A 26,399-nucleotide genomic window follows, 5' to 3' on the forward strand; every position below is an offset into this window, starting at 1 on the left:
CCCATGGACCAGACCAAAGCATCAAGGGTTCAATTTCTGGTCAAGGGCATGCACTTGCATTGCAGGCTCCAGTCAGGACACCTGCACAAAGCAACCAATCAATTCTCTCACGTTGATATTTCTCTCTCTCTCTCTCTCTCTCTCTCTCTCTCTCTCTCTCTCTCCCCCCCCCCCCCCCCGCAACCCCTTCCACTATCTCTAAAAATCAGTGGGGAATGGAGGGGGGTAAAATATCCTCGGATGAGGATTAACAACAACAACAAAGTGATAAGAGCCAGCACAACAATAGATGTCTGGTGTGAATGAATAAAAATTATACCTATTTTTGTTCGGTCAGCAAAAAAATATATTCTTGGTGTGCCGCAGAATTTTAGTTAATTTGTGTGCCATGGGGTGAAAAGGTTGAAAATCGCTGTTCCATACTAGAGATTAGGGCTCTTAAATCCCTTTATGCTTTATTGGTTGCACTCTTTGCTGGTGAGATATACGCCTCCCACCTTCTCTCCAAAGAGGCTGTAACCACTTCAGAGTGCTATTATTTAAGAGTATAGAGGAAAACCATCTGTTGCTCTCAAATAGTTATTTCCATAAACCGCACAATTGTGCAAATCTCTTGGAAAAGGCAAACCAATAGCAATTTTATTTTGTGACATTAGGTGGCAGCAATAACCCAATGGCGGGAGGAAAGCTTTCAGGGAACTGGAAAAGAAAGAAAACAGGCTTAGGGTAGGAGTCAGTGATGGAAATATTTCCATGATAATTTAATTTCATTAAGAATGGGTGCATGCGATGTCATTTTAAATATTACAGGATTCATTATAGGATTCACCAAACTAAACAATGCCAAGTTATTCCTACATTATTCAGATAGTTGAAAACCTTTCTAAAGGAAGCATTTTATGTCTTTTTTTCTTAATCCTCGCCCGAGTATATTTTTTCCATTGATTTCTAGAGACAGTGGAAGGGAGGGAGGAGGGGGAGAGAGAAACATCGACATGAGAGAGATACATGGATTGGATGCCTCCCCTACATGCCCCTTTGGGGGCTGGGGAATCTGAAACCAAGGAAAGTGCCCTTGACCCTTCAGTCCACAGACCAACACTCTAACCACAGAGAAAACCAGCCAGGGCAATGGAAGCATTTTAATTGGCATTAAATAGCTGTTCATTAGTGAGGTGTTTGGTGTTTTTTTTAATCCTACAAGTGAAGCATCAGAGAGAGATTTTTTAAAAATTGTAAGCGACCCACAAAACCCTTTTACTAGTGTAACACGTCATGTCTTTCAGAAAACAAAGGATGTCTGTAATCTGAGAATTCCAACCACTACTCCAACGATCATCACAGGACCATGAACAGATACAGCATCTATCACATCAGTTTCTCACTGGAGTTGCAATACTGAGAAGAGCTCAATAGAACAGAGGAGACAAACAGAGAACAGAGGTGAAGACAGGCCAAGAACAAGGACGAGGTGAGTGGTTAGAGGAGGTGGCAGGTTCTCCACGACCCCCTCCACAACTCTCAAAAACACCAATAGATAAGAACTGTATTTTAAAGACGCAGAAAATCCACAGAGTAATTCTGAATGTTGTATAAATACTCTAAATCAGTGGTTCTCAACCTTGGCTGCACATTTGAATCACCTGGGAATCATTTTAAAATCCTGATTTCTGGGCCCCATCCTCCGGAAATTCTGTTTCTTTGTTATTGGGTGGGGCCACAACATTAGTAACAAAGAAACAGAATTTTCGGAGGATGAGGCCCGGAAATCGGGATTTTAAAAAGATTCCCAGGTGATTCTAATGTGCAGCCAAAGTTGAGAACCACTGCTCTAAATGCTATCATGATGCGGTTTAAAAATCACTTCCACATCTCATACCTAAAAAGAAAAGAAAGCATACACAAGATTTCTGTTTCTTCTAAATTCATTTGCGGCTGCTTCTGACCTACTGGATGTTTAGAATCCTTTATCAACACCGGCTGCTACAGAGATAATGACGTCATTAGAAAATTAGATTTTCAGTAACTGGGTTGGGTATGAGGGAGGAGCAAACAATATAAACTAGACAATAAAAATCCATTTGAACAAACACAATAATAACAGATATGAATATATACACACATCACTTTCAAGCTGCTGCTTTTTCTAGATTAATCAGAGAAATAAATTAAGGTGATTTAGAAACATTGCCTAATGGTTGGGCTTTCCAATATATATCAAATAAAGCAAAGAACTCTATTTCCTTCTCATCATATCAAAGTGGAAAACATTCAGTCTACATTTCAGTTATATTTGTAGTTATATATACTCATTCAGCTCAAATGAAAGATTAGAGAAATGAAAAACCTATTAGAGTTCATTAATTAAAATGGATTAGAAAAAGGTGCCGCCACTTCATTATATTTCAAAATTAACCAAGAAATTTAAAATGTAGGCACCAGTAATAGTGTATGTACCCAGCGTGGGGGGAACCTCTCCTGTCTTAAGCTTTTGAACTAAAAAGGTATGGATCTCGGAGTCCAATACACCCAGGTTTTAGTCCTGATTTTACTACTAACAGCTCCTAACAAGAGGCAAGTGTTTTTACCCCCAATAAACCTGTTTCCTCATTCTCATATTCTCTCTCTCTCTCTCTCTCTCTCTCTCTCTCTCTCTCTCTCTCTCTCTCTCTCTCTCTCTCACTCTCTCTCTCAATGTAGAGAATGCAAAAATACTGAACCCAATCCTGAAACATATTAGTATGTTAGTAAACAGAGGAAGAGTTGCTGATATTTTGCATGGCCATGTAGTTGTGCAAGTGTTACTGAACTCCTATTTCATGCCCTATTCCAGGTGCTGGGGAGGCAGCAGGAAGGCCAGGGTCGCTGCTTTGACTATAGCACCTGCATCCTTCTGAAAGAGTTCTGGGCAATGGTTCATCAGAAGAAATGTATACACTGATTATATTTGTCCTAATTGCTTCTCTGCCATCTTTCACTCAAAGAGAACTAGTCTTCCAGTCTACAGAGAGTGTGGAAAGTGATGCAAAGAAAATTCCTTTTTTGCCTTATTTAACATATTGCGGGAGCTAGCACATGTTCATACTCTGGCAGATGATATTTGAAACACCATGTAAAACATTTTGCAAACTTCACAGTTTTCATACACTTGTGAGTAGCAATTTCTAAATAAAAGAGTTTACAAGGCTTTAAATTTGCAGTTCCTTTAATCAGAAATTGGAAAATTAAGATTGAGTCAGAAGCAACATGACAGAATGTTTCATTTCCACTGTTTAATTATAAATTGCTATGTGATCCTCATGACAACACTCAGTAAGATTTGCCATCCATAAACTTAGAAGACGGGATGAGGAAAGGATAACATGAGGTTGGTAGTTAAAAGAGAAGCACCTATCAATTTCATGAATGAGGGTTCTATTTACATTTCTGAAATCACAGCTAATTATCCAGTTTTAAGTTAAAGATTCTGCTCTAATTGATACCATTAGTGGGTTTCTAGTAAGAGGAAATACATTTGAATTCTAAGTCTTATTCTCCCTTTAGAAATCCAATCTCATTCAATACATCCAATGGAACTATACTTAGTCTGATAATGTTGCTGATGACTCTCCTAGTATTAAAATTAAAAATTCCATGTACCTCTTCTGTTTGCCATGATTGGCTACACCAGGTTGCTGCCTCATTCAATAAATACAAAGGAGGGCATTTAGGCCCGCGATCCAGTCATCTACTTGAATCTCCCACTTGGATTTCTCAAAGCCCTCTTAAGTTTAGCGTATCCCACAGTGAAATCATTATTTTTCTCTAAAGAATTTGCTCCTGATGCAGGGTTTTCTGTTGTAGAGAAATAGCACCCAGTTGCTTAAGTCAGAACCTGGAAGTTGCTAATTACTAATTGTATAATCCCAGATAATGCATTTAAATTCTGTAAGTCTATTTCTTGTCCGTAAAAAAGGCCACAGAAATATTAATACCTACCTCGTAGGCTTGTTGAGGACTAAATGAGATTCATTAGCATGGTATCTGGCATATTTTAGAAAAAGCTTAATGAATGTTGGTAATAATAAGTAACTATTATTGCTATTCTTCACTCCTGTCAGACAAGACCTCTGAAGAATACCTTCATCAGATCCTGGTTCTGTTTCCGTTTCTTTTTTTTTTTTAAGATAATTAAATTTTGATTTAATGAGGGAGAGCACTTTACATACTATTGATACTTAGACTGAAACAGTAATACCTTATTTTTCATAATAATTTAAGTTCAAATATCTTGTACATTTTGTTTTAAATTTTTTATTAAGGTATTACATATGTGGCCTTATCCCCCCCCATTGCGCCGCCTCCCCGCACCCCTTCCTCTCCCCCGCTCGCGCCCTCATCCCCTGGTGCCTGTGTCCATTGATTATGCTTATATGCATGCATACAAGTCCTTTGGTTGATCTCCCCCCCCCTTGCCCCCACCCTCCCCTACCTTCCCTCTGAGGTTTGAGCATCTGATCAATGCTTCTCAGTCTCTGGATCTGTTTTTGTTCATCAGTTTATGTTGTTCATTGTAATCCACAAATGAGTGAGATCATGTGATATTTATCTTTCTGACTGGCTTATTTCGCTTAGCATTATGCTCTCTAGCTCCATCCATGCTGTTGCAAATGGTAAGAGTTCCTTCTTTTTTACAGCAGTGTAGTATTACATTGTGTATATGTACCACAGTTTTTTAATCCACCCATCTACTGATGGGCACTTAGGCTGTTTCCAAATCTTAGCTATTGTAAATTGTGCTGCTATGAACATACAGGTGCATATATCCTTTCTGATTGGTGTTTCTGATTTCTTGGGATATAGTCCTAGAAGTGGGATCACTGGGTCAAATGGGAATTCCATTTTTAATTTTTGAGGAAACTCCATACTGTTTTCCACAGTGGCTGCACCAGTCTGCATTCCCACCAGCAGTGTATTAGAGTTCCTTTCTCCACATCCTCGCCAGCACTTGTCATTTGTTGATTTGTTGATGATAGCCATTCTGACAAATGTGAGATGGTATCTCATTGTTGTTTTTTGATTTGTATCTCTCAAATGATTAGTGACTTTGAGCATGTTTTCATGTCTCTTGGCCTTCCTTATGTCCTCTTTTGAAACGTATCTATTTAGGTCCGTTGCCCATTTTTGATTGGGTTGTTGATTTTCCTTTTGTTAAGTTGTATGAGTTCCCTGTAAATGTTAGAGATTAAACCCTTATCGGAGATATCACTGGCAAATATGTTCTCCCATGCAGTGGGCTTTCTTGTTGTTTTCTGGTTCTGTCTCTACTTCCTAAACATCTCTCCAGTCATCCGACTCCCATTGCCATCATCCTAATATGAAACCATCATTATATTATGTTTCACTGCTGAAATAGACAAACTGGTCTCCTTTTATCAATTCTTGTCTGTTTCAACTTGGGAGTCAGAATGATCTCTCTAAAATTCCATTATGATGTCAATTTACTGCTTAAAGCTCTACAGTGTCTACATTGTCCTTCCAATAAAGTCCAAAAGCTAATAAACCTGGTTTTCTAAGCCTTTTTGTGATCTGGCTCTGCTTCATCTCCAGACTCCAGCCACTTCCTCTGCAATCTATGCTCTAGATCTATAGGTCCTCTACCAGTCCCCCCAACTTGCCAAGAACATTTTCCTTAGGGCTCTGTACTTTCTGTTTTCTACCCAGAAACCCTTCCCACAGCTCTCCTTCCAGGGTTAATCAGCCTTGAGGTTTCAACTTAAACATCACTTTCTCAGAGAGAACATCTTAAACACCCTTAGCTTTCTCAGTAACATACTCTTTCGTGACACGCAACACACTCCCAATTACTTGTTCAATGGCTGACTTCCAAGAGAGCAGGAACAATTACAGTTTTATTTATTGCTCTATCTCTGAAATTTTACTTGTTGATACTCTGGTTTCTCTACAAATCTGTCACCTTTTACTTGTTGAATGAATCAGTATATGATTGAATGAATCAATCAACAAATAGTAAAGGAGAGCTGCTGTATCATAACTTTTTTGGTCTTTGTCAGATCCCTAGGGTAGATGTTCTAAACCTTTGGAATTTCCAAGGTAACAGGAGTGTCTTTGTTATTCCTGGTGGGCCTGTGGATCACACCAGAGTTTATACTACCAAGATGATTCAGAATGAGGAATGGTCACGGTGAAGAACAACTGTGTAACTAGAGGGTTGGTTGAGGCTCTGAGCCAGCTCAATCTCTGGAAAAGGGAGCAGGGCTGCAAATTGAGTTCAGTCACTGGAGAAATGAGTCACGCCTACAGAATGAAACCCAACAGAGACTCTGGACACTGAAGCTCAGGGAGCTGTCTGGTTCGTGAACAATCAGTGTGAGGGGAGTGTGATGAGTCCTGACTCCACAAGGAGAGGACCAGTAGCTCTGTGTTCCAAACCCTCTCAGACCTTGCCCCATGTGACTCTTCATTGGACTGGTCTTGATTTGCATCCTTCATATGAAAGCTGTTTTCTTAAGCTCTGTAAGAAGTTCCAGCAAATATTAAACCTGAATTTGTAATCAGTTGGTCAGAAGTGCAGTGTTTGGCCTGGGGAGCTCCAAATTTGTAGGTAGTATCAGAAGTAAGGGCAGTATTGTTGGGGATTGTGCCCCTGAACTTACGGAGTCTATACTAACTCTGGGTAGTCAGGGTCAGAATTTGATTACATTACAAAAGCGAAGTTTTAGAAGTGTCCCAAACCTCTAGAAAGCACAAAAATCATATCCCAGTATAATAATGATACTCCACGGTCTCAGGAAGCAAGCATCCTATCATGCTCCTGTAATCCTTTCCTCTGTAACTAGGCTAATAGCCTCTGCCCTTCTGGGGCCTGAGCCATTTTATGCCTGGGCTACAGGGGAGGAAAAAAAAAAAGAAAGTGAGTGGATGGAGAAGGAGATTACTTCCAAAAGTATGAAGTTTATCTTTGCTGTTCTCTTAACTAATTATTTTTTCCCCTTCTGTTTTCCTCCCCTCAAGGATCTCACTGATCACTAACCTACCCCTATAATCTTCTCTTTAAGCCTCTTATTTTCTATTTCAAAATAATTTTTCCATGTATTTCACTTACTAAGATAGTTATTTCCTCAAGGTGACTGATCCAGCAAGTAGACAGGTAATAAACTGAATGTACTAATCCCAATCTATATATAGAAAAGCCTAAGTGACTGATACGACAGGACGACTAGCCGGTAGCTATGATATGCACTGACCACCAGGGGGCAGATGCTCAACACAGGAGCAGCCCCCTGATGGTCAGTGCACTCCCACAGCCAGCCAACCTCCTGCAGTCCCTCCCCCCAGCCGGCTGGCCCAATCGGCCCTGATCGCCGGGAGGGACCCACCCATGCACGAATCTGTGCACCAGGCCTCTAGAAAGATATAAATGAAGATGACATTGGTTCTTTCAGAGCTACTTACATATCAAAAGGCAATTTAAAACTAATTTCTCATTAGTAAAGTTCTGAGAATGGCAAGAAGATAACCTGCAGCTCTGCATAGTTCTAAACCCTCTGTAACTTCCCTCATCAATTGAGGCTGGGAAGCTGCATAACTTCCTGGTATGCACATATCCTTCCTGGGGGGAACGTAGAGACAGTTTCCTCAACCTGTGTCTCCCTCTCCTTGGCCTACATCGATTTCTTCTCCCTTTGATACTTTAGGGACTGAACTCTAAGAAAGCCATCCCAATTAATTACCTGGGAATTTGCCATTTGTAAGCTAACTGGTCCTTTCCCCCAAGTAGCTAATAATACCCTTGGGTCTTTTGTTAAGAAGCTTTGGAAACTTAAGTATAAACAGATACATAATCCTTTCTTTCCTTTTGTTAATAGCTCCCTTGCCCCACACTTCCTCCTATAAAAACCTTCCATTTTGTACAACACTCAGAATGCCCTTCTAGTTGCTAGATGGGATGCTGCCCAAATCATGAATCCCTTAATAGGGCCAATTAGAGCTTCACATTTACTTGGTTTAATTTTGGTTTTTAACAGTAATAAATAGGCCTAAATACACTTAGCCAGCACCAGCATGGCATCACAAGTCCCCCTGTCTGCACCATGGACTCTCTGGTTTCTATAACTTATATAAACAATGGCAGTATGGGATGCAGAAGACCTTCGCAGCATTTGGTGTGGAAATTCTTGGTCTAGGGTAGGATGCATTAAAAGTTGGAATAAAAGCTATGATTGATTTACTTATTAAATGAATCACAAACTAAGTATATTTTTCCAGGAAGACCCTTCTATTTTTAATTCTAAAATAAAGAATGTCACCTTTTTAAAAGTTAAAAACTCATAGCAGTGTAATTTGAAATACGTATTATCTGTGGCATACTTGAAATCCAAGGCTACTCCGTTGGCCTTGGTAAATTATGCCTCCCACGATACATTGTGCAAAGTCCTCCAAACCAATTTGGAGCACACATGAGAGTCTCTTGAGGAATCAAGTAAGCATTAGAGCAGTCCCATTTTGTTAACCAATTGTTTGCTTACTCAAAGCAATATTGATGTCATTTTCTCTGAATAGTTGAAATTTTTTAATCTTTCTCAACTCTGTGTTTCCTGGCATTTGCCCGAGAGAAGACAGCAGATGCTTACTTATTTTACATAACAGCGTTAAGAATCCAACTCCTCAACCTTATGCATTTAGAGTCTTATCAAGTTACTGTGACCTTTCAGTATGAATTCACACAATTTGTGGCTGTTTTCCTTCCACTTATCTTATTGAAAACTTAATGTTTCTCTCATGACAAAGGGCCTTAGCATTTTCCTTGGTAGTTCAGGAAATATTAATTTTCTTTATTAAGCACTGACTATACTTTGGTAGTTAATGTTATTCACACAAATGGAGTGTACTGTGGTGATTTATTTTTCTTTTTATCATTACTGGTTTTGTTAATAATCAGTAGAAAAAAATTCCTTCCTGTAACTTAATATGAATTGCTAGATCTTACCAGAAATCAATTCCCTAAAATAAGGGAATATTAGACAGGGGAGATTGACATTAAGCAGAAGAAGTAGGAAAATAAGATTATTTCCCCCTTACTGGACAGAGGTGGGGGCATGTATGATCTGGATGGGGATGAGAGAGGGAAGAAAGAAGGTGAAGGAACTACAGACCCGGTAATCATAAGAAAAAGAAAACATAAACACTGTACCGCCCCTAAGTTCTGTACCCACACTATAAGAGTTGAAATATGACCTAGCAATAAGATAAAATTAGCTCATAAAGGTGTCTTTATAATTCTCTCAAAAATCTTGACAAACTAAAATTATAATGCAATGTACATAAGTATAAGGTATCTGCTAACAACTGTCAATAATAATTACGCAAAGCTTATGATTAAAGAGACAGGTGTGGTAGAGGAGGAAGAAAATTAAATGGATAGCCAGTTAATAAGATAATGTATTCAAAAGTGCTGCTATAAACTTTAAAGGATTATGTAAATATTACCTATAATTATTTTTATTATTAATCTGCAACCAAGTAGAAGTCAAAAATAATGTTGTGTGTATGTCTCAATAAGTATTCAATCAGAATTATTTAATTATAGTGTAACTTTAAAGTGTTATCTTTCCCATTAGAACATTATACTACAATAATATCAGGCACTTTCTTGTTCACTGTTGGGTCTCTAGTTCATTGATGAATGAATGAATGAATGAATGAATGAATGGAGGTATAATATGAACTGCTATTGCAATTTACTAAGGAGCTGGACTACAGAAACAATGGTTCCATTAGCATATGTGGCCTAGAAAAACATCAGTCCATATGTCTACATATCAATGTTTATGTACTGACACAAGTCCTAGGATTCTAGAAGTGGGGAAAACATACTTCAGAATCACATGCCCTGTATTCCCATCTTTAACAGATTTGTCTGTTGTGCCTAAACTCACACTGTAGACTTTCTATATATTGAGTCAGGAAAGAACAGATGAAGAACGCCTTTTTTGACCCTGCAGTCCGACAGCAACCAGATGCCCAGCTTTTACATCTTCAAGGGCATCGGCTCTAAGTATTTTTTTTAAAATATATTTTAGTGATTTTTTACAGCGAGGAAGGGAGAGGGATAGAGAGTTAGAAACATCGATGAGAGAGGAACATCGATCAGCTGCCTCCTGCACACCCCCCACTGGGAATATGCCCACAACCAAGGAACATGCCCTTGACTGGAATCGAACCCAGGACCCTTCGGTCCGCAGGCCGACGCTCTATCCACTGAGCCAAACTGGTCAGGGCAGCTCTAAGTATTTATAGTTCAAAGTTACCCAGTGAAAAGCAGCTAAAATGTATGTAAAGCTAAGAACAATTGTGATTAACAAAACTACTTCTGAAAGAAAATTTTTTTCTCCAAGAACACAAGTTGAAGGTGTGTCTCCGCTCATTAGAGCTCCTCAATCCATGTCTCTGCCTAAGCCAGCCTTCATTCTTCAGAGCATGCCTAGTTTGAAATGGATGATGATGGACTATGGCAGTATCTATCCTAATTAATAAGTCATAGCTGCTACTGATTTGGGCGTTTAAAAAAGTGAAGAATTTTACAGATGTTAGTGGTGCTGCAGGTGTTCCAGATCTAAGCTGAGAAAAAAAGAATTATGAAAGACTCCAGGCAACATTATAAGTATTGACACAAGAAGAATGTGTAGACAGAAGGCAAAAACTAGACCTGTGTCTTCACTCATATTTTGCTACTGGCTTTCCTATAAGTGAGGCAGTAGCAGTGTGGGTAGGTGGGGCATGGTGATGTGTGATATGGACCAGGCAGGAGCTGAATAAGATGGCATGGCTAAGCCAGGGTTAAGGCACTGTGTAGGGTTATATATGTTTAACTTGTTTTTAAATTGCATTACCAAGAAATTATATGAAGGACCATTCTTTTATAGTATGAGGAAAGGAGGTGAGGTTGTGAATAAAGAAATGTTAGAAAACTTTTTTAAAGCTTTCTCTTTGTTTCTTCTCCTTTTATAGTCCAACTAGAGGCCTGGTGCATGAAAATTCATGCACTGGAGGGGGGTCCCTCAGCCCAGCCTGCCCCTCTCACAGTCTGGGAGCCCTCAGGGGCGGGAGGCGACCCGGCAATCAGGGGAAGGCGATGCCCCCATCACACCTCTGCTGCTGCCACTGCAGGCAGTTCAAGCCTCAGCCAGCCCTGGTTACTGTGCCTCAGGCCAGCCCTGGGCAGCTGGAGGGCTAATGGGACCGGGGGACTCTGGAGGCAGGCGCCCCGAGGGGCTGAGGGGATTGGCTGCCGCCATCTTGTGGCTGTAGGTGCTGCCATCTTTGAGGGCGGGGCAGTAATTAGCATATTCCCTCCTTATTGGCTATGGGTGCCACCATCTTTGAGGACGTGGCAGTCAATTAGCATATTCCCTCCTTATTGGCTGTGGGTGCCACCATTTTTGAGGGTAGGGCAGTCAATGAGCATATTTCCTTCTTATTGGCTGTGGGTGCTGATATCTTTGAGGGCGGGACAGTCAATTAGCATATTCCCTTCTTATTGGCTGTGGGAGCCGCCATCTTAGTGATGGTGTGAGGGTCAATTAGCATATTCCCGCTTTATTAGATAGGATAAAGAAGACGATGGCAATTCCCAGGTTCACACCAATTTAGGCAGGGAGATAAGAAGGTTCAGCAGAGGAAAGTTTTTCTGAACTACATACCCTGTTTCTTCACAGAAATGGCTCAAAGAATTTTGGATAACTTCTCAAAGCCTGTTTTCTTTCCTTAAAAGCTGGCAAATATTTTTCATAATAAAGTACAATACTTCCATATCTCAAAAAATCATGTTTTTTGTTGATAAGAGCAAGGTGTGACAAAAGAGAGTAGCAGACTTAGATTTTAAAAAAAAAAGAGGGGGCTAAATGCCAATTGTGTCACTCAGTCTTTATGTGGCCTTAGGCAAGACCCTAAGCTCTCTTAGCTACATCTTCAACAGGGGTGATGTCTCCCCCAATGGGACAAAAATTGGTTGGGGCCCAGCCAGCATGGCAATGTGGTTAAGCACTGACCTATGAACCAGGGGGTCATGGTTTGATTACCGGTCGGGGCACATAGCTGGGTTGCAGGCTCGATCCCTACCTAGTACGGGGTGTTCAGGAGGCAGGAGATCAATGATTCTCTTTCATCATTGATGTGTTTTTCTCTCTCTCCCACTCTCCCTTCCTCTCTAAATAAAAATATTTTTAAAAATTGGTTTGGGGCTAAAGAGCATAAGACCTTATTCTTTATATGTGTAAAACAAAAATATCCTATCTAATAAAAGAGAAAAATGGTAATTGGCGTACGACGATACCCTTTTCATTGGCTAATCAGGGCTATATGCAAATTAACTGCCAACTATGATTGGCAGTTAACTGCCAACAAGATGGCGGTTAATTTGCATATGTAGGCACAATGCAGGGAGGCGAAAGGGAAAGCAGGAAGAAGCCCCCTGCCACTGACAGTGATCGGAAACCCAGGGGGGAGCTAAGAGCTGGGGGGCCGCCTTTGCCCTGCCCCCCAGCCATGATCGGAGAATCAGGCGCCTTTGCCGCCCTGGCGAGTGATAGCAGGAAGTAGGGGTGGAGCCAGCGATGGGAGCTGGACACGTTCGAAGCTGGCAGTCCCGGGAGCTAGGGGTCCCTTGCCTGGGCCTAAAGCAGAGCCCACGATCGCGGGGCCGCTGCAGCTGCGGGTCCCTGCTGCCTGGGCCGGACGCCTAGGCCAGAGGTGTTAGGCCTGAGCAGGGGCGGAGCCTGCAACCGCGGGGAGCTGGGGGTCCCTGCTCAGGCCTGACACCTCTGCCAGAGGCCTCAGGCCTGGTCAAGGGGCCGATCAGGTGATTGGTGATCGGAGGGTGATGAGGGTCAACTCCTCTGGCCGAGGCATCAGGCCTGGGCGGGGGGCTGAGCCAGGGATTGGGGGGATATGATGGTCCCCTTGCCCAGGCCTGAAGCCTGGGTCAGAGGCGTCAGGCTTGGGTGGGGGGTGGAGCAAGCGATCAGAGGGAGATGGGGGTCCCCTGCCCAGGCATGACTCCTGGGCCAGAGGCCTCAGGCCTGGGCAGGGGCCAGAGCCAGTGTTCGGGGGGAGATGGGGGTCCCCTGTCCAAGCCTGACACCTCTGGCAGAGGCGTCAGGCCTGGGCAAGGGGCCGATCAGGTGATCAGAGGGTGATGGGGGTCTACGCCTCTGGCTGAGGCATCAGGCCTGGGCAAGGGGCAGAGCCAGTGATGGGGGGAAATTAGGGTCCCCTGCCCAGGCCTGACACCTCTGTCAGAGGAGTCAGGCCCGGGCAAGGGGCCGATCCTGCGATTGGAGGGTGATGGGGGTCAACGCCTGAGGCCTCCCAGTATGCGAGAGGGGGCAGGCTGGGCTGAGGGACACTCCCCCCCCCCCCCCCACACACACCCAGTGCACGAATTTCGTGCACCGGGCCCCTAGTACATACATAAATGAGAAATGCTTTTCTAAGCCTTCATTTCTCAACTATAAATATGGGTCAGCATCCTTCACCTTAAAGGATTACTATGATACAAATATAAATATATACAGAGAATGAGAGACTGGAAATAAAGCAAGCAGAGAAAACAACCAAATGAAGAATAGTCATTAAAATATAACTAAAAATACAAAGATTCAAGTAAATATAGATTAACATAATCTAATAATCAATTGTATTAATAAGATAATTTTTGACTCACTAGTTTTATCAACTGAGCACTTAACCTCCGAAAAGAAAACATATAATCATAGTAAAAATCAAACAATAAATGCAAAAAGAATATATAAATGTGGCAAAGATACAAACCTAAAACACCAATTTTAAGGCCTGCCAAGCTTGTTTTAATTTTATCATATATATCTTCGGATGCAAAGTCAGCAGCAATCGTCTTTGTTTCCACTTTGAATTTTTCTCCTGGGGAGAAAACACAAACGGGGAGAGAATTAATATATGGCAATTAAGCACCTATGCCATTATCCTTCCAAACTCTTTTTACCCCCCAATTTGATATAAAATTTAGACCAGGATAATTTTAGGCAACCATGAGACGATCTAAGACATGATATAAAGACAACACAATAATTCCACAATAAAATTCTAGTGTTGTCACAGAGTTGGAGGGATGTTCCTTAATCAGTTCTCTTTCCAAAAATCAATGACTACTTTTTAAACCCTTAGGTACAAATAATAAAACATGATTCATATCATAATGTTATATACTCTTTAAATATCACTGGCTTTGTGATTTTAATTGCAAACTGATGCTTCATTATCTCAGGAAGAAGTCTTTATGCTGTAATGTATTTTAAAGTGTGATATATTAAAACAAAAGTTCATCTTATTAAAATGAAAATAAAAGTAATAGAATTCTATTGGCATTTAAAAGCTTGGTTAATAGTTAATAGTCACTACATTTAAAAATCCACACAAAACAGTAACAGAGCTACAAAGTAACACAAGAAAGACTTCACAAGACCATGAAGTTCCAAACAGAGCTCATGGAAATAACAGATTGCAAAATAAGACCCTGGGAAAACAGGACTCATCTGATGTAACCATAATGTTTACGCCTGCCTGCACTAGTGAGTCCTTTTGAGAAGATAGCATAGACTGTAAGGTCACCCAGACATGGGTACCAATTTCATTTCCACACTTACTTGCTAAATGACTTTGACATCCCTTGTCTCTGTGTGAGGCTCAAGTGTTATCTACTGGCATATAGGAGGCAATCCATAAAAGTTGGTCTCCCCTTTCTCTCCTCAAGTAATCCCACACTCATATCACTCAGTGAAGTTCAGTGGACTAAGAAAGCTTATCTTTGGAAACTGATGAGAATTCATTTAAAAATCCAGTTTCTTTTATTTATATATATATATATATATATATATATATATATATATATATATATATATATTTTATTGATTTTTTACAGAGAAGAAGGGAGAGAGTTAGAAACATTGATGAGGGAGAAACATCGATCAGCTGCCTCCTGCACATCTCCTACTGGGGATGTGCCCGCAACCCAGGTACATGCCCTTGACCGGAATCGAACCTGGGACCTTTCAGTCTGCAGGCCGACGCTCTATCCACTGAGCCAAACTGGTTTCGGCAAAAATCCAATTTCTAAACGAAATGATTCTCCATTCGCACACAGGTAAATTAGCGCATCACAGAGTATGCAGCACTAACCCAGGAAGCTTCCACTCCTGACCTAAAGGATTTATGTCTAAAACTAAAGAGCCTGTTCACAAGAGATGTGGTTCTTGGTTAGACTCAGTGAAAAGTATTGACCCCAGGTAGGAATCCATGAATAAACTGGAGGGTATTAACTGTATGGAAAATATCTTGTCTGCTATGAAAGGCATACTTACTATTCCACATAAGTGAGTTACTATATGTGCTCATGTAATGGAGAGCCAGATAGACACAGAGCTGTCATTTCATATAGCTGATCCAACATGTCTCACTATAAATGGTTCGCAGAATTTACCACAAATAAAAGATCTTTTATTAGAGGCACCAATTCATAAGGGAGGGTGGGGAGGAGGACAAAATCAGGAAGCTGAAGAATACCTTTTATTAACTATAAAATAGGAGAAATTTATCTCTTTATTTTGAGAAAACCAAAGTATGTTGCCATACTAGCACCATATACTGACATTTAGGAAAATTTCTCTCTAGTAATAAAAGCCACTTCACAACCCCTTAATCAAATTTATTTTTTCCAAGTGTCATAGGATGTACTTATGTTGCAGCCTGGTATAGCTATGCTGCTAAAAAAAATAAAAATAAAAAAAAAATTCAGAGACACTTTTGGAAAAAAACGTTATTTAATAAGAACCCTAAAGTAAACTCTTTCTTTGTGTTCACATTAGAATAAGCAAAATGGCTTCTGATGCAAGTTCTTCAAGATAAATAACATTTTGAACTTATACCTGGATTACTGTGAATCATATTCTAGTTAACACTGCTGCTTTTCTCTTAACTTACCTTCAATGCCTCAGGCTTTCTCGTTTTTTAACGTAGGTCAGCTCAGGACCCTTCTCTCCTCACAAACCTCCCAGAGTTCCATCTCACTCACAGTAAGGGCCAACATCTTGGGCAACAACCTAATTCTCTCTGAACTTATCTCCACCTACTTCTCCCCGAGTTGCTCCCCAGTTCCAGCACAGAGGCCCCGAGGAGTGCCTTAAACACACAGTGATCTCCAAGTACACTCAATGCTTTTGCTCTTGCTGCTCCCTCTGCCTGGAATGTCTAGAAGTCGGACATCCCTCTCACTATCCGAGACCACTGGCTCCTAACCACTCGCCTGCCTGCCTGCCTCATCGCCCCTGCTTGCCAGTCTGCCTGATTGCCCTTAATTGCCTCTGCCTGCCTGCCTGATCGTCCCTAACCACTCTGCCTGCCTGCCTGCCTGATGCCCCTAACTGCTCGTCTGCCTGCCTGATTGACCCTAGCCACCTCTGCCTTGGCCCCTGCCACTTTGGCTTCATCCAGAAGGACATCCGGAATGACGTCTGGAAGGTCGTTTGCCGGTCTGGTCTAATTAGCATATTATACTTTTATTATTATAGACTTTTCTGTTCTTTCATAATACCCTTGGCTTTAATTATTCTAGCTTTAAGATAAGTTTTAATATTTCTGACAATGCAAGTCTCTGTTATTATTACTCTTTTTCAAAAGTTTATTCGTTATCCTTACTTTTTTAGTCTCAGTTTTTATTGGGACTGCATGAAACATTTCAATTAAATTTAAGGAGAACGACAATGTGGCATTCCTCCAGGCTCTCCATTTACTCAATGTCTCACAGAAATCATGTTGTTATAAATTCTTCAATAAATTAAAGAACTAAAGAATTCCACTATTAGAATACTACACATCATTATGCAAAGATACTCAATGCTGCTAATTATTCCTACTGATTTGAACCATTCAGTATTTGAAATTGGATGGGCTGGCATCCTGCTACTTACAGTTGTGGCCAAATACAATCATGCCCCCCTCCCATTCTGAGATGGTCTTGGCCCACTGTCTCTCAGCCTAGTGGCTGAAACCAAAAACTAAGAAGCAAAAAACCCCACAACTCTGATGATTGATATGAGATGTTCAAGGCAATCAACTTACTAGAAATGGAGGCAAAAATCAACTCTGGCTTAAATGGTAGCGAATGAAGCTAAGAAATAGCTGGGCTGATGATACCATTCATTCCCTTTTTATCTACTAGACCACTGAAAACCACATAACCACAATTGTGGAATTACAGAAAGCAAACATTATTCATTACTATAGAGCTATATGACAATGAAGGCCCTCACTCTCTCAAGCCACTCCATCACCTGCAAGAATGGGCGCCCCCTCCTACAGACACATTGCTGATTTTTACTCAGAGGACCTGAATTAGGTCCAAGTCAAGCCTGGAATTGACAGAAAGGAACTGCACCCATACGTAATCTCAAGATGCTGATAAAACACCTCTCAGTATTCAAACTAAGATATTTTTAGGTTCAAATCTAAAAAAGTCAGGAACACATTCCAAATAGCTTTATGTTTAACCTATTTCTGGTCTGGTCATCATTATTTTCATTTTTCTCAACAAACTGCTATCGCTTAAATCTAAGTCTTTCTCTAAAAGACTGGAACAGAAGTGAGGACCATATACTGTCTTTCTCTAAGAATAATTTTATAGGCCTTAGAAAGACTTTCTTCATTTCCCCTTTTGATGTCTAGGGATATTAGGTCTGAGAATGCTAGAAAAGAGGTCTAATCTACATAAACCCATGCATTATTTACAATTTTTCTATTAATAAAAACCAACGATAATATATTAATTCATTTGTCCCTACATCTGCTCCAAATAAACTATTTGTTTTTCCCCCTAAATTTTAGGTACTATCCATTATGAAAGTTTGTCACATTTACCCTCCCCCATCTTTTCTGTATTAAAACTTTCATCATTTAAGATTCACATTGTGCCACCACCTCTGTGGACTGATTTTTTACAATTCCCATTTTCTCCAAGGTTAAGCTATTTACTCTGTTGGCTGTGTTCCTAGAGACAAAGCTTCCATATAACCTTATTAAATGCTTACCATACTCTATTATTCAAAGAGCCCTTATTTCCTAACAAACATAGATCATTTTTTGTCATCTCTGTGTTCCCAGCACCTAGCACAATGCTTGGCATATATAACAGAGGTCACTCAATGTTTGTTGATTGAGTAAATGCATCTAGGCCAAGACGACTGACTTATTAACATCATCTTCTCAATACTTCTTGAACTCTTCCCTATAGAAATAAAATTACATTGCTGGTAAGAGATGTCTATGTGAGATACAATATAACGTAAAGTACTTGCTATAAGCATGTTTAAGCATTAAGATAAATTGAGAACAACTCAGTTCTTCCATCTGTCCTACAAGGACACTATAATTCTCATAAAAATAGAAACATTTTATAATTATAAGAAACCTCAGAAACCATCCAGGAGCTTATTTAACTCAGGGGCATGGAGATGTTGGTTAAAGGTATTTAAAGTATGGGCCCCTCTCTCTTTACCCTGTCCTGAAAAAAGATAATTAGGGAGAAAGGAGAGACTCTTGGAGAAATAGTCCTATATTCAATGCCTATCGATTGTATCTTCTTAAATCTAAATTCATTCAAATCTATTTATAACTATAAAAACATACTGCATGCTTTTAAAAACTCCATTTTTGTAGAAAATGTTTTCCAATAATCAGAGATGTAAGAAGTACGAGTCTTTTGTACTTTCTCTAACTTTAAGGAGAAAACAAACAAAAATTCTCTTCACTTCCCTCTTTTTCTTATTTTCTGTATTTCAAAGAGGCTTTACCATCTCCCTCCACTCCCTACTCCTTGGGGTGACACACCTCCCTTACGTAGCTCTGGAGAAAAGGTGACTATGTTCTAGGAGGTAATAATTTATCTGACTCCATTTTTAAAGGTATATTCAATTATAAAGATCAGATATGCTAAACAAATAATGTTCCATTTCTTTTCTACATTGTCCTTGAAAATATATTAATGATAATTTTAATCTCATGAAGAGACCCACTTTCAGTCAAATAAAAAAATTGATCATAGCATTATCAGGATTCCATCTCAAACCAAGTAGCTCTTTCTTTTAAGCCAGTGGTTCTCAATCTTCCTAATGCCTCGACCCTTTAATACAGTTCCTCATGTTGTGGTGACCCCCAATTTCATTGTTACAAACTGAACATAATTAAAGCATAGTGATCAATCACAAAAACAATATGTAATTATATATGTGTTTTTCCGATGGTCTTAGGCGACCCCTGTGAAAGGGTCATTCGACCCCCAAAGGGGTCGCGACCCACAGGTTGAGAACCACTGTTTAAGCCAAGGTTATTATATTTTATTCATTACAACCTATTTAACTAGAACAACCATCTGTAATAAATAAAAACCTTATTCCATGTGAATCTGTTCTACTGATAGGGCATGAATAGGACCCACTTTTTGAAAGCCCCGAGTTCTACCCTTGGTTCAGACACTGTAGACCCTTGGACAAGGCAAGTAAGGATGTATATTTTCTACACTTTGGGGGCGGGGCAGGGGGGGGGGGGGGGAGGCCTGCCAATGGAAACATCTGAATTTTATTTTTTGAGGTGAGAAAAATGCAGAAAACATTCCTCACATTACTATAGTTAAGATCCAATATGATTTTGCTAATACTAAGGAAGCAGAGTGTTATGGACTGAATGTCTGTGTCTCCCTAAAATTTGTATGTTGAAGGCCTAACCCTCAATGTGATGGCATTTGGAGGTGCAGCCTTTGGGAGGTAATTAGGCTTAGATGAAGTCATGAAGGTGAGGCCCTCATGATGGAATTAGTGACCTTATAATAAGAGGGAGTCAGAGAGAGCTCTCTGCCCTCTCACATGCACCAAGGAAAGACCATGTGAGCAAATAGTGAGAAGGCAGCCATCTACAATCCAGAAAGTGAGCCTTCACCAGAAACGGAATCTGCCAGGACTTCCCAGTCTCCAAAAACATCTGTAATCATAAAAGCATAATATGCTAATTAGACTAGATGTCCTCCCGGACGACCTTCTGGACAAAGCTTCAGTGGCGGGGGCTGAGGCAGAGGCAGCACAGATTTCATGCATCGGGCCGCTAGTGAGATGTCTGCTGGTGAGGATGCCCAGACTATGATATTTTGTTACTGCAGCTCAAGTTGACTAAGACGCAAAGCTTGTTTGAAAAACCATGGCAAGAAGTTTGAAGCCCTGGACTTGAGTGCCAGCTCAATCACTTGTTGGTTGAGGGCTCTTCCTTCAAGTCTTTTAACCTTCAGGAATACTATTAATATAAGAAAGAACACCTACCCTTCAGAGCTCTTACGAGGATTACATGTTATAGAACATGAAAATGTACTTTAAGAAACTGTAGAGTCTTATACAGATAGATGTTTTCTTATATCTGCCAATGTCTACAAAGATGAGTACATCACATATAGTTGCTTTTTTCCCTAAATAGCACAGGCTATGGTAGGCATTATTTGTATCACTAAGTCTTTCCTCTTTGCATCAGATGCATATCTTTTTTCAAATAAAGATATGCACATCCAACTCTGCCTTTAAAAAAGTGATGTATGTATGTATGTATTTATTTATTTATTACAGCATCATCCATGGAATCAATGGTCATGATATACTACTTTTAGCCACACCTTTTGGTGAAGGAGTTATGTGTGAACCCAACTGTTGCTCTAACAAATATGAACAAAGCATGCAAAGAAAAAGCAGTTCATTCCTGCAGAGTGAGATTTTAAATAAGAGGTGACATTTGCATTGAGTCCTTGAGGAACAAGCAGCCTTGCAGAGAATGGGGAGTTTGGCAAAGGCAGAAAGTGGAGGAAAGGCGCAACATGTTGAAAGAATCCCTGTGGATAGAGTATGTGGTACACAGGGAGAAATGAGAAGAAAAAACTGTAGAAGAAAGCTGGTGGAGGTTGTGTGTGCCGAGATAACAAGCAGGGCCAGCTACATAATTGTGGGGCCTAGTGCAAAATAAAAAGGCAAGCCCCCTCTCCAAAAAGTATTAAGAATTGCAAGATGCTGACAGCAGAGCATTTAATCAAGTCCGGGCCCTTCTAAGCACAGGGCCCTGTAAATAAGCTTATACTTCATCCTGTGTGTTATAAGTACTTAGCAGAGGCGATTAAGCTAGGAAGTGACAAGGTCACACTTGCGAAATGCTAGTGGCAGAGGAGAGGGCACATGGCCTGTTATAAAAAGTGATGCGGGGTAGGGAGAGGGTATAGCAGCTGCTGCATGAGCCCCACTAGAGAAGAGGCCCTAAGGGAGATAGGCAACAGCAGGAGTAGGAGGCAGGCAGCTCAGAGACACTTCTCTGTTAGAGGCTGATGGATTTTCCCACTGATTAGATACATGGCTTTAGGGAGAGAAAAGATACAATGGTTTATCCATTTGCTTTAGAAATCTGGTTAATAAACCATCGTATCTCAGAGCTAAAACAGTCTTCATAGTTTCATGTATGAGGCAATATTCCTATGATTATTGCTTATATATTTTTATCATGTAAAATATGTCCCTGTTATTATTTAGTAAAGCAAGTTTGTTTTTTCTTGAGGTAGCTTACTTCTTCTCTTTGTTGGTTGAAAAATGAAATTACTACCAATAAGACTTGGGCCAGAGTTGACCAATTTTCCATGCAGGATAACCATGAACTGAAATCAATTTGGAAAGCAAAAGAGATATTTTTGTAACCCTCCATAACATTCCTCCCTTCTTCTTTCAAAGAGAAAGATAGCTAAAATTAATTAGAAGTCAAATATCACACAGTACATTTCTTCTAAAAATGCTGATAGAGCTCCTTTTTAAAAATAACCTCTTTTAATTTTAACCTGTCACTTTGTTCTTATATGATTCTGTTCTGGTTTTGTGAAGAAAAGTATTCTTTTCAAGATCTGAGTGTCTCACTTTGGTATTTAGAAAAAGGAAGCTTAATCGTTGCTTTTGTTTCTTTAAAAAACAAAACCCAACCAGAAACTTTTGAAAAAATTACCATAAAATTTTAAATATCAACTATTGAAATGAGTATTTACTTTACAGCAATTAACACTTTGAAGGTCAACATAAACAAAAAAAAACCCACCCCCTTTCATTTAAATTGTTCAAAGAGCACAGTTTTCACACATTAAACCAAAATAAAAGCAAAAATGCTTTATTTGGAGTCTCCTCCTGCTCTCTAAGAACTAAGGATAAGAACCTGACCCAAATTGTCACAATCTGGCCTGTTCTAAAGGACCCTGCTCAAATTTGACTAGTTGTCCCAACAATGTCCTTTACAGCAAAAAGGATCTAAATCAGAATCACCAGTCATAGTAGCTGCCACCTCTATTTAGCCTCTTCCAATCTGGAACAGTTTTTCAGACTTTTCTTCACCTGTTTGACTTTGACACCTTGAAGATTACAGGCCAATTACTTTCTAGAATGTCCTCATGATTAGATTCTGGTTATGTATCCTTGGAGGGAATTGCACGGAAGTGAAGTGGCGTTTCTCATTGCATCCTATCAGATGGTACACAATTTCAAATGTCCCATTACTGATGAAAACTTTGATTTCTTATTAAGGTGGTGTCTCCCAGGCTCCTCCACTGTGAAGTTACTATTTTTCCCTTTGTGATTAACAAGTATTTTGGAAGGCAGCTATGCTCACCATTATACCAGCACTGCACAGTTAACAAATATTTTAGTATTTTGTGGGGAGATATTTTAAGACTACATAAAATCCTCATCAAAATTTCTATTTATTATGCATGTATTTATCATTATTAGTATGAGCTCATAGTTTCCTATTTTATTCAATAGATTATAATTTGTTTCTCTCCTTTCAATTTTAATGTTAAATTTGTCCAGATATGGTTCATGGGACGGAGTCCCTTGAAGCTGGCTTCTGTATCTTTTTGACATGCCTGCATTTTTCTTTGACTATTTTCTTGCATTCTGGCACAAGATATTCCAGGTTCATCTTCTAATCTATCTGCCCCAGCCCTGAAACTAGCCATTTCTCCAAGAAGCTCTGGATCCTTTATTAGAAAACAGAATCTAGAAACCAAGATCTGGGTGCTGAGTTTGCTCTCTGCTCCCAGGAAAGACCATAAGCTTTAGCAAACCTGCTGTTGCAGAGCACAGGCACAGTGCAAGAACCTATAGGGGAATGTCCCACAGAGGAATTCGTTGCTATTATCTGAGAAGCTTTGGCAGCAGAGCCAAAGATGCAGTAGGTAGGCCTTGGGGTTCTCTTCCAGAGCTCAGATCATTGCAAATCATTTTTTAAATTAAGCACACAATTGTCTTTGATACAAATTGCATAATAAAGGCTGATGAAATGCTGTAACTTAAGCCTTAGTTTAAGAAGGGATAGCTTTATTTGTAGTCTTCATTTAGTAGATACAAGTCTAAATAAATAAAATATTTGAAGCTTTTTAGGGGCAAAACAAGCTCTTGGTTACTTATTGAGTTTCACGTTAAAGATATGTAAGCAACTCCATTCTTTGCCCAAAGCATTTCCAGAAAGTGTACCAAACAGATATTGAAAAGTAGATTTCCACAGAAACAATTTTATAATTGGAATTTCTATTACTAATATCAATCATAGCTAAGCACAATAACATAATATAAATACACAAACATATATCATTAGCCTCTATAATAATTTAAAATAGTAAAATTATGCTCCTAGTACTGATTGTCTTGAGGACCCAGCTTACTATAAAATATATATAGCATATAAAAAAATGTAACTATCATATCACAAATTTGGCCTTAAACCATGTTTGTTAGTCTGACAATACATAATAAAACTGCCTTCTTAGAATTTAGGAGAGCTATTTGGACAATATGGCCCTTTAAATAAAAAGTTCAAAGAAGCATAAGCTAAACCTTTTATATTAACAAATTTCTCTGTAGCAGACAGTGTCGTTTCCATTGCCCTTACAAGTTGCCTCAAAGTAATGTTGTAGAAATTCCATAGATATTATTAGAATGTAGGTAGCATGAAGGCAAAAATTAGTACTTAAAAATAGCCAAAATAAGATTGGCTATTAGGCCATAATATTAATACACATTCATTGGATCCAAACCAGTTATTAGAGTAGCCCCTGAACTCCCTAAAACTGTAGGCAAAATATTCTGTATACATAAATCCTCAATGTCATCAATAGGTTCTGAGACTTAGTTAAATGAAACGATGTTTAATGAAACCAATTTTATCATAGGCTAACTGATATAAACAAGAGTTAAATTCCTAAGGCATATCTCATCAATGTTATAATGAGACAACATTGAACCTATTTGAGGTCCTGCTGTATATACATATTTTTAATAGGGTTAATTTTTTATCATTGGGATTCACAAAAAGATCCATGACACTCAAAAGAGGAAATATTTTTGGTTTTGTGAAGGGTCTGGGCTGTAATCTTACTGACCTTTCATGATGCATAGCTACATATTATATACACAGAGTTGGTTCATGAGTTTACTATTTGTGGTATGGGGAAGGTTTTTTTTTTTTTTTTTTTAACATAAAAACTGCCGGGAGCCGGTCCATCCTTGCTGTTTCAAGGGACCTGGCATATATGGCATACGGTTCTTAATATGTTTGCTCACCTTCTTGGCGCTGTGTTTTAACCAAGGTCACCTCTCTGAGAAAGGTTGAATCCCCAGGTAGGGATTTTCCCCTGAAGTTAGGGAGGGAATAAAACCCCTCAACTAAGTGCCAGGCGGGTAATTAATCCCTTTAACTACGAACAATCATGCTTAAACTACATAATCTTTTCTCCCTGGAATGGAGATAAGAAACGCCCTAACCTTTGTAATAGAGATTGATAGGATTGAATCAACTGGTATAAATACAGTTGTAACAAGACAGAAAGACTCAGAACTCAGGAGACAGAATTCAGAAGACAGAATCTACACGGAGCCTAGAGACAGAAGAACTTCGCTGGCGAGAGCATGCCAGAGGATCCTGGACCGGGACTGGCCTTAGAGCCTAGAGACAGAGCCTAGCGGGAGAACATGGCAAGGGATCCTGGACTGAACCTGACTACAGAGATTGGCAGGAGAACCTGACTGGAACCTGGACACTGAACCTGACTGGAGAGCCTGGACAGAACCTGGCTGGAGAACCTAGCGAGAGAACATGGACACAGAGCCTCTCTGGAGATCCAGACCAGAACTTGGCTGGAGATCCGGGCTAGAGATCCTGGCTAGGCTGCTGATCAACTGAATACTATCTCCGTGTCATTCCTTCTTCGCCGACTCCGTCCAAACCTTTGGGGACCCCTGGACCTGCTGGGGTTGGACCCCGGCATCAAACAGACTTTTTCTAAATATGCTATGCTGCAACTTGCTTTTTTTCACTAGAGATTGCCCTCCATGTCAGTACATACAGACAGACATTTTAAATTACATAGAACAGCTGGGCCATAATTTATTTAATCAGTCATTCAAGACATGAGTAGGCACATATCAAAAGAAGAATTCATTGTATTGGAGAAGGGGAATATATCATAGCACGTTAGAAAGAAACAAAATGTCAATGAATTCAGAGGAACTTTTACAGGTCATCAAGACTTTTTTATTTTATTTTAAAGACAAAGGAAGGCTGGGGAAACTGCAGCATGTGTATATTTGTTACCTCCAAAGCAAAAGCTGTTTGACCAGAAGTAATGGATGCAACTAAGGTTGCCCCCCTGCTTCCAGGATCCCTCTCCAACCAAAGACATTATAATAAAAGAGAAAAAAGCATACAAATAAAGTATGTAAAATAAGTCATAACCCACATGTAGTCTAGTGAAGCCTGTCTTAGGGGAAGGTCTGGGGAAGAATACAGGGAAGGCTATACCACAGGCAACAAAGGCAAGAACTCATAAGGGACAGCATCTGAATGACGTACTGAAGAGCCACACTGAGCCAAAGCACTCAGTGCGTTGTGGACCCTGGACACCTAGTTCACCCCCATAATTACGGTCCTGACAGATGATAAACCATGTGGCTGCAGTTTTAATCATTCATTTTAAGGGTTGGAAGAAAGCACTGATCAAGGAGAGGTGGACGCTTACATTCCCACTGTCTTGTGTACAAGCTGGTCCAATAACACAGCATCTGTGAGGGCTGAGCCCTGTCTCTAACCAAAGAGAAGAGTGGACTAGGGAGCAAACAAATTAGTCAGTTTCTCATTTTTCGCTGCTATAAACAGTTTTATGCTGCCTGAGTTTCCCTGTAGGAAAAATTTCTAGAAGTAGAATAGTCAGATCAAAGGGTATATGTGTTTATAGACTGGGTAGAGGAGGAAAAGGAATCACA

The 26,399-nt window shown here is 39.9% G+C and overlaps 1 protein-coding gene across 1 annotated transcript in view; it reads right to left on the bottom strand.

The window, feature by feature from the left end:
• The window catches only part of HSD17B12 (hydroxysteroid 17-beta dehydrogenase 12), a 124,022-nt gene that overhangs the window by 27,342 nt on the left and 70,281 nt on the right, over window positions 1–26,399 (bottom strand). The window contains exon 4 of the mRNA XM_059709604.1: window positions 13,831–13,938. Coding sequence (XP_059565587.1) covers window positions 13,831–13,938 — 108 coding nt within the window. The remainder of the gene's footprint in view (window positions 1–13,830; window positions 13,939–26,399) is intronic.

Source organism: Myotis daubentonii, chromosome 9 (assembly GCF_963259705.1).
Source record: "Myotis daubentonii chromosome 9, mMyoDau2.1, whole genome shotgun sequence".
In the NCBI taxonomy this organism is placed as follows: domain Eukaryota; kingdom Metazoa; phylum Chordata; class Mammalia; order Chiroptera; family Vespertilionidae; genus Myotis; species Myotis daubentonii.